The sequence below is a fragment of the Pseudopipra pipra genome, chromosome 1 (genome assembly GCF_036250125.1).
Source record: "Pseudopipra pipra isolate bDixPip1 chromosome 1, bDixPip1.hap1, whole genome shotgun sequence".
Taxonomy (NCBI): Eukaryota; Metazoa; Chordata; class Aves; order Passeriformes; family Pipridae; genus Pseudopipra; species Pseudopipra pipra.
In genome coordinates, this window is record NC_087549.1 from 28,898,154 (window position 1) to 28,906,032 (window position 7,879).

A 7,879-nucleotide genomic window follows, 5' to 3' on the forward strand; every position below is an offset into this window, starting at 1 on the left:
TCCAGTATAACACATCACCTTGACTTGAGCAACCTAACGAAGAAGTAGCAAAGAACCACCTTGCCAGTGCTATTTAAAATGATCTTCCTTTCAGAAAGGACAGTGCCCATTTAAAAATCTTGGCAAAAGTAAGGTAAAACTAGTTTCATATTTGTGTGCTAAATCTGCTGCCAAATTAACTTTGGAAATATATGAACTAATTTTAGAGAAGTCAGGCATCTGATTAACAACAGGTAGAACTAAAGCCTCTCAAGTGCAACTGCAATTCTCAAAACTGGAATCACATTTTCATTATGAACTAGAACAAAACTGATGCCCATGGAACACATGTGCAGCTGACACCTTCACCTGCACAGCCTGAGATCACCTCTCCTGAACCCACAGAGCTTTGCAATACAGATGAGACACCTAAGTAGTTACTTTAATAAATAATAGGGTTGGACATGGGGCTGTAAACATCAAATAAAGCTCTCCCTTTGATCTTCACAAAGTAGTTAATGAAATAGCCCAAAAGTGACAAAAATATTGCAAACCTGAACTTCAAAGATAGCCCTTTTCTCCAATTATCGAAAAAACTAACTGACCTTTCCCTTTGAGCTAAAGGTTCTTGTTCCGAACAAGTCTCTGAACTTCCTAGCAGACACTTGTTTCTAAACAGAGACTAGTTTTCATGAACCTTAAGATATTTTCGTGAACCTTGAGATACATTAATATAAGCATTTAAAAAAGTAGACAGTATCTTAGATTTAGCATTTTAAGAACTGCTTTTTTATGCGTCTTTTCTGAAACATTTGTAATGCTTTTTTGAGGGGAAAAAATGTTTGCTGTAAGGCATTGATGCTTTTGAGTGCTTTAAGATGTGTTTCAAGGAAATAATAGATCTGAAACCACGTGGACCATATGGTCTGTCAATAATCATGTCAATAATCATGTTAGATATTTACTTCCGTAAATATCCAAAGTTAGTTAGTTACTTTTAGACGGGATGAGTAGCTCTACTGTGTCTTGGCTGTCCCATTACCTTATTACTTTAATTGCTGAGCTAAATTTACAGTTAGCAGACTTCCCTTTTTCTTCAAAAAGACAGGAAGAAAATGGCAGGAGCATAAGAACAGATGCATTATAAACATAGTATTACAAAATCCACTCTATTTGCAGCCTGCTGTCCCTCAGCTAAGTCAATGATGAGTCCTTTGAAAGTTTTCTTCAAATTTTTACTAAATTTAATAGTTTTCAAAAAATAATAACCACTCTAATAATGTTTTGCACTACAATATAGAGAAACTTTGGAGGAAATAATGTCCAAAGATATCTGTCTTCATTGCAATATTAATTTAATAGCTAATGTGTATTATTCACACTGATATGCAAATACACATGATATTAGTCCGACACACAGCTGCTCAGAGAGATGCAGTCATGCATCTTAAGCCACTCTGACCCACTGGTATTGGATTTGTTGATCCACTATGTTCTCCTTCAGGTGAAGACAGGGAACATTTGAAGGGTTCATTCTTCTGCATATTAAACTGGTCAGGGTTTTGGCCATCTCTCTCAGATTTTCTTGCATAGGAGAAAAGCCTTCTGTGTAGTCTGCTGTTTTTAACACACATAAATGCAAACACACTTGCTTCTCTGTTCTTCAGGGACTCTTCTTGCTTTTCTGTTCTTCCTTAAGGTCTTTTGCATTACATCTGGACCCCAATGCTGTTAACATTTCTACTGTGGTCAAGTTGGCTCCCTTCATTATTAATCGATCTCCATCAGCTGTAAATGGAAAAAATCTTAAGAAATCACAAAGTCTAAGTCACAATTACTCTAGTGTGCAATTGTTTTGTATATATAAATCCAAATAACCTGTTCATCTTGTCTGATTAGAAAGTACTCTACTTACTCTGATTATGCACCACCACCAAACAAACAAATTAAACTGCACACAACACGCATTTAATTTTCATTTCTGAATTGCATTATTAAAAAATCTGAAAACATTTGTCTAGGTATACCTATGGTAAGAACACATATTTGAATGGCTCATACTATACCTCCAAAGTCATCTAACAGAAGGCACAGAAGGCATTGAAAGATCATTTCCACACATGGCTCAGCATTTTAGCAGCCTGTTGTCTACGGTCCATTTAACGTACTTCTTTAGCCAAAACAACAAATTGGTTTACACAATCTGGTGGTTGTGATGGAAAAAAATAGAGAGCACTGGGATTTCCAAAATTCTGAAAGAATTTATTTTAAAATGGGCAAAAAGCAGTACAAGTATTGTACCCAAGTTAATTATTTATTTTTGCAAGATTTGCAAATACAAAACCCATACCCAAACTCATATAATGCAATACCATGCATGCCATCCAAGTTCCAGGCCCCATTTGCCAACTAGAAGAGCTACAAACACTTCCCTGGAAAAAAATCAGCTCTTAGAGTTCAGAGCTGTAGCTTTTGGCATAAGTGAAACAAAGTGTTTTGGTTTTACGCTATGAAAAACATTGAGCTTTACTGCTTAATACATCAGATCACAGTTAGAGACAAGGATGGGAAAGACAAATATGGGGGAGGGAGGAACAAGCAACATTAACATTGAAATAAGTAGACTTTCCTAAGCAAAACAAATACCATTCAACACTTTTGACATTTCCACCAATTCACTAAATATATGGAAGTTTAAAGATAAGGGGGTAGCATGAATCAATAATAATGAAAACTTTAATGGGCTACATGACATATTGGTCCATTACAGCACAGCAGGAAAGAAGATGCAGCCAGAGAAAAGGACAAAAGCAGCTTAGAGCCATCTGTTCACAGCCTAGAATCTGGGCTGCCTCCAGAACTGCTGAAATTTCCACCATCAATTCCCTGCCTGCTCACTGTGCCCTCAAAGGAAACCAAGAAATTTGTTGTACACAGTTGACCTCATTCTGCAAATCCATCTGCACATGTGTGGCCTTACCCATATGAGCAGTTCCTTCAAACTGCAGAGGGAGTTACTCAGTTGCATAAGCAACTAAAGGTATTCAACTTTTGTTCTCAAGACTGAAATGCTTCCACCAGAGGTAACATTAAAAAAAAAAAAATATAGAAAGTGAGCAGATTCTTACATCAAAACAGAGCTACATTTAGTTTCCTGGAATTGTACCTGTCTGCAAGGCCACATAAATATGTCACTACACAAGTACATTCAGCTCTAAAGTTAAGTCAGTTTTTGGATCTAAAATCTATCGGATCTAACTGTAGTACAGAGACATACATACACATTTATCTAGATATCAGGCTGTTAGTGACTCCTCTTTCTTTTTATGGACGAGAGCCAAAAAAAATAATCATAGTAAAAAAAAAAAAAAAAAATAGAGAACAGAATAACGTTGTAACACAAACTCAGAAGGTCTTTTTTTTTTTAAAAAAATGAGCTCCTTACCAAACATGACATCTACAAGTGGTTCAGATCCGTCATGTCTCACATCAGCAGTCACTTCACAGTTTCTATTAGTAGCTTGGATTTTTTTATGGAATATACACTGGAGAAATTTTCTGAAAATATATTTGAAAATATATTAAGTATGTGGTAGATAGCAATTAAAATCAGTATATTTCTATAACTGATTTGCATATCTTGACATTGCTGGGCAACGAAGTATAAACAAAACAGGATTTGTATTTAGTAATTTCAGACAGGAACTTCTTATACGAGAATCACTTTAAAAAAATCCAAATGGGTATTCCTTATATACTAATATGTAAAATGTACATAAAAGAATTTTGTAAAACTTCAGTGTATACACCTTCTGTGTTTCTCTCAGCTGGGTTAGTAACAATAATAAAAAATAATCAGCAAAGTCATTTTCATTTTTCTTTATAAGTCATTTGCTTGCCAATATTTTCTTGTTTGGGTTTGAGACAGCATTTATTTACTTGACATCATTGGTCTCCTGTAAATTTCTGAAATGCATGACAGCTACTTGACATTCTAGAGGCTTAAAGATATTCTAAATTAAATTGTGGTACTAAATTAATTTTAAAAGTACATGTGTCTGTAAAGTCATTGCAAGCCGACATTTTGCAACTGTTTGGTGGAGACCCACGCTACTCGAGAAGCACAATTCCTTAGGTTGCTCCAACAGTTAATTACCCAGACAAAGCAGCAGCTGTTGCCTCCACTTTCTCCCATTACCAGCATTTGAAGGAGTTATTACATTCCCTACTACAGGATCAGCCACTCCAGGGCATCTCCCCGGGTACTTCGGTAAAGCTCAGTGCACGTATCCATATGCCAGGGCACATTCGGGCAGAGAGACCCTCCAAAACGCACGGAATGAATCCTGTGTGCAGCCTGGTAACACCATAAGCACAGCCCTACAACAAATCCCATTCTGAAACATCAAGGTTCTGCCTAGACTGAGCTCCAAAGGCCTGATAAATGCAAGCCCTCAAAGATCAAGATCACGGAAGCTAAAGTGCAGCAGCTGTAGAAGTTTGGGAGAAGGAAGTTCTTCTCCTGAGAGGGAACAACAGGTGCCAGCATTTCCCTCATGGTTTGCTACCAGGACTTCTTACTCTTTGCAGTGACAAGTCCCAGAGCACTGCTAGGACAGCAGGTTTTTCGGCTTCGCTTGGCACCTGCAGCTGCTTCCCCAGGGCACACATAACGCCTGCCTCCACCCCCAAAATAAAGAGAATTAAAGGCAAAAGGCCCAGCGTTCGTGCCTGCCGGGAAACGTGCACAACCCGCGCGCCTGGAGGGCACAGGAAGGACGTTTACAGACAGGGGAGCCCGGGCAGAGCGGGGACGGGGACGGCCCCAGCCCCGGGGACAGCGCTGCCCCCACGGCCCCCTCACCTCGTGCTCTCCACGTTGGGCTCGAAGGGGCAGAACCGGACCACGATGCTCTTCACCGGCCGCAGCACCACGCTGATCTTGGACGCCATCTTCTCCCCACCTCTTACTACAGCTCCCAGCAGCCCCCGCGAAGGAGCGCACAATAATGGCGGGCACGCTGCCGCCCCGTGGGCAGGTAGGAAATGTAGTCCCTGTCGCGGCCATGGGGCGGGGTCTCTGTGCCGGGCGGGCTCCCAGTCTTATGAGTCCCCTTTAATAACCCTCAGCACTCGGCGCCGGGCTCTTTCCTGGCTGAGGAGGGAGAGGGACCAGTTGAGCGACCTGTCCCAACCCTTCCGCTGACTCTGTAACACAGCAGACCGGAAAAAAACCCCAAAAAGACCGAAAAAACGTAGTCATACTTTTGCCATAAGATGACATAAAATATCCCCTTGGGCTCTGCAGCAGAAGTAGCAGCCCCTGAGCTGGTAAGACTGGCACGCAGGAGGCAGAGAGTCTGGGTAGCGCTCATGGGATGCTATGGTACATAGAGTCTTTAGACTGAAGAAGCAGGGCTGGGTTCGTTTTCCTTTGTGTTAAATCCATCCTTGTGACCTGGCAGCTTCTAATGTCTTCCAAGATGTAATTTGTTCAATACGATTGAATTGACAAGTATAGTCATAAAATCAGAGAATCACAGAATGGGTTGGGTTGGAAGGGACCTTAAATTTCATCTAGTTTCAACCCCCCTGCCATGGGCAGGGACACTTTCCAGTAGACCAGGTTGCTCAGACGTCCATCCAGCCTGGTCTTGAACACTTCCAGGCACAGTGCATCCATAAGCTCTCTGAACAACCTGTTCCAGTGCCTCACCACCCTCACAGAAAAGAATTTCTTCCTAATATCTAATCTAAACCTCTCTCTTCCAGTTTAATGCCATTCCCCCTTGTCCTGTCACTACATGCTCTTGTGAAAAGTCCCTCGCCAGCTTTCATACAGGCTTCCTTCAGGTACTGAAAGGCCACAATAAAGTCTCCCCAGAGCCTTCTCTTCTCTGGTCTGAACATCCACAATTCTCTCAGCCTTTCCTTGTAGGAGAATTTTGCCATCTGTCTGATCACCTTCATGTCTCTCCCCTGGATCCACTCTAACAGGTCAATGTCCTTCTTGTGCTGAGGACCCCAGAGCTGGATGCAGCACTCCTGGTGGGTTCTCACAAGAGCAAAATAGAGGGGGAAGATAAGGAGCAATAGGGAGCTGCCAATGCAGCTAAAGATAAGTTAGAAGCAGTATTCCACAGTATATCAAGCAGGAGAGAGACCTGTGAGAGATGGCTACTGAAAGTGAACATGTCTGTTTGCTTGTTTGTTTGTTTGTGAGGGTTATGTCCAGCAGCTGCCCACCAGACCTTATGCAAAGCTTAGAGAAGAGGAGGCTCAATGATTATCGCTACTGGAAGGAGGTTGTAGCCTGCTGGGAGGGTTGGTCTCTTCTCCCAGGCAACAAGCGACAGAACATAGAGAGGACAGTCTCAAGCTTTATCAGGGGAGGTTCAGGTTGGACATTAGGAGGAATTTCTTCAGAATGGGTGATTACAGAATGGGTGATTACAGACATTGGAAGGTGGTGGAGTCATTGTCCCTGGAGGTGTTTTAGGACATGGCCCTTAGTTCCATGGTCTAGTTGACATAGTGGTGTTCGGTCAAAGGCTGGACTCGATGATATTCCAACCTAAATGATTCTGTGAATCTGTCTGGCTGACGGTGTCGTCGTGTGTTCGGGTGCCACTAGATGGCACGCACCTCCCTGGCAAGTGGCTCCACACACCGGGATCGAGGTGAGGGCTTGGGACGCTCTTGAGTAAACTGAGCAGCGATGGGATTCAAACACACGTTATGAATTTCTGCGGAACAATCAATACAGATCCTGCTCTCGACCTACAGGAATTGCATTAGATATCCAGCATCCCTTGGAATGAATAACCTAATTTTAGAAGCTTCTCTTTGTTTATTCTGTCCTCTTTCTTAAAAAAGAAAATCACACAGTCATTGGGTAAAACCATCCTCTTCGCTGAGATTTAGACAAGAATTAACTAGCAAAACTAAGCACAGTGGAGTCAATATAGTTTTAATGTTAAAAGTTTTTATTCTCTTTGTAGATATAAATTTTATTTATTCATTTAAATGTATATAAAGAAAATAAAAACATTTAAACCTTTTATTTATATATGTGTTTTGTATAATAGTCTTTCCTTATGGAAGAAATGTAAAAAATAAATTACTGTGAGATATCTTTTGAAAGACTTCACTGTAACCAATAAATAGCTGGTTTAAATAGAAATATTTCCTATTTATTAGGCTCAGATACAGGACCAGGTAAATAGAGTATTTTACATTTAAAATGCAAAAGACACATGACATTTCAACCTATCTTTCTTTGTCATAACACAGAGAGCTCAATGTATTTAATTTAAAATTTCCATTGGCTTCTATAGCGGCACTGAAGAACTAACATCAGCAAAGGACAGGGGAAGAAAGAATGATCACTGATTTTTCTAGGGGGTCCATTCTCCACACTGTTGGTACTATGGCACTCACTGACTTAAAAATATGCATGGCAAAACAGTTTTGTATTTGCTCTTATTGCATTTTAATAGTAATTTCATGAAAAATGTTTTGCTTACATTTTGCACAACCAAATGAAGAGAAAATTTTGTTTACTCCTTTTCATACTTATATCAGTTCACTTTTTGACTTTTATTGTCAGCACTAAAACTTGCATCTTTCCCTTCAAGCCATCTATTTGGAGTTATTGAAAACCATCTCTGCTTTTTCAAAGTAATTTTAAAATTTTTGAAGTCTGAGAGATTCCCGGTAACATGAAAGAACAGGTATCTGGTCACTGAAAAGACTCCGTGCTCTATTTCACCTTTCAAAGAATAGCCTGTATCTTTGAAATGAAACCAAGTGTTCTTACTCATCCCTATGAATAGGAATATCTCTTCTTTGGATGCTACCCTACTTGTTGACAACCAAGTCTTTCTGAACACTTACTCTA

At 40.3% G+C, this 7,879-nt stretch overlaps 1 protein-coding gene across 1 annotated transcript; it reads right to left on the reverse strand.

Moving 5' to 3' along the window:
• Positions 1 to 1,317: 1,317 nt before the first annotated feature.
• Positions 1,318 to 5,062, reverse strand: MRPL53 (mitochondrial ribosomal protein L53). Its single transcript, XM_064650012.1, has 3 exons — positions 4,844 to 5,062; positions 3,425 to 3,537; positions 1,318 to 1,767 (listed from the first exon to the last, which is right to left on the reverse strand). The coding sequence occupies exons 1-3, from the start codon at positions 4,930 to 4,932 to the stop codon at positions 1,643 to 1,645; spliced, it is 327 nt and encodes a 108-aa protein (XP_064506082.1). The 5' UTR covers positions 4,933 to 5,062; the 3' UTR covers positions 1,318 to 1,642.
• Positions 5,063 to 7,879: the final 2,817 nt, after the last annotated feature.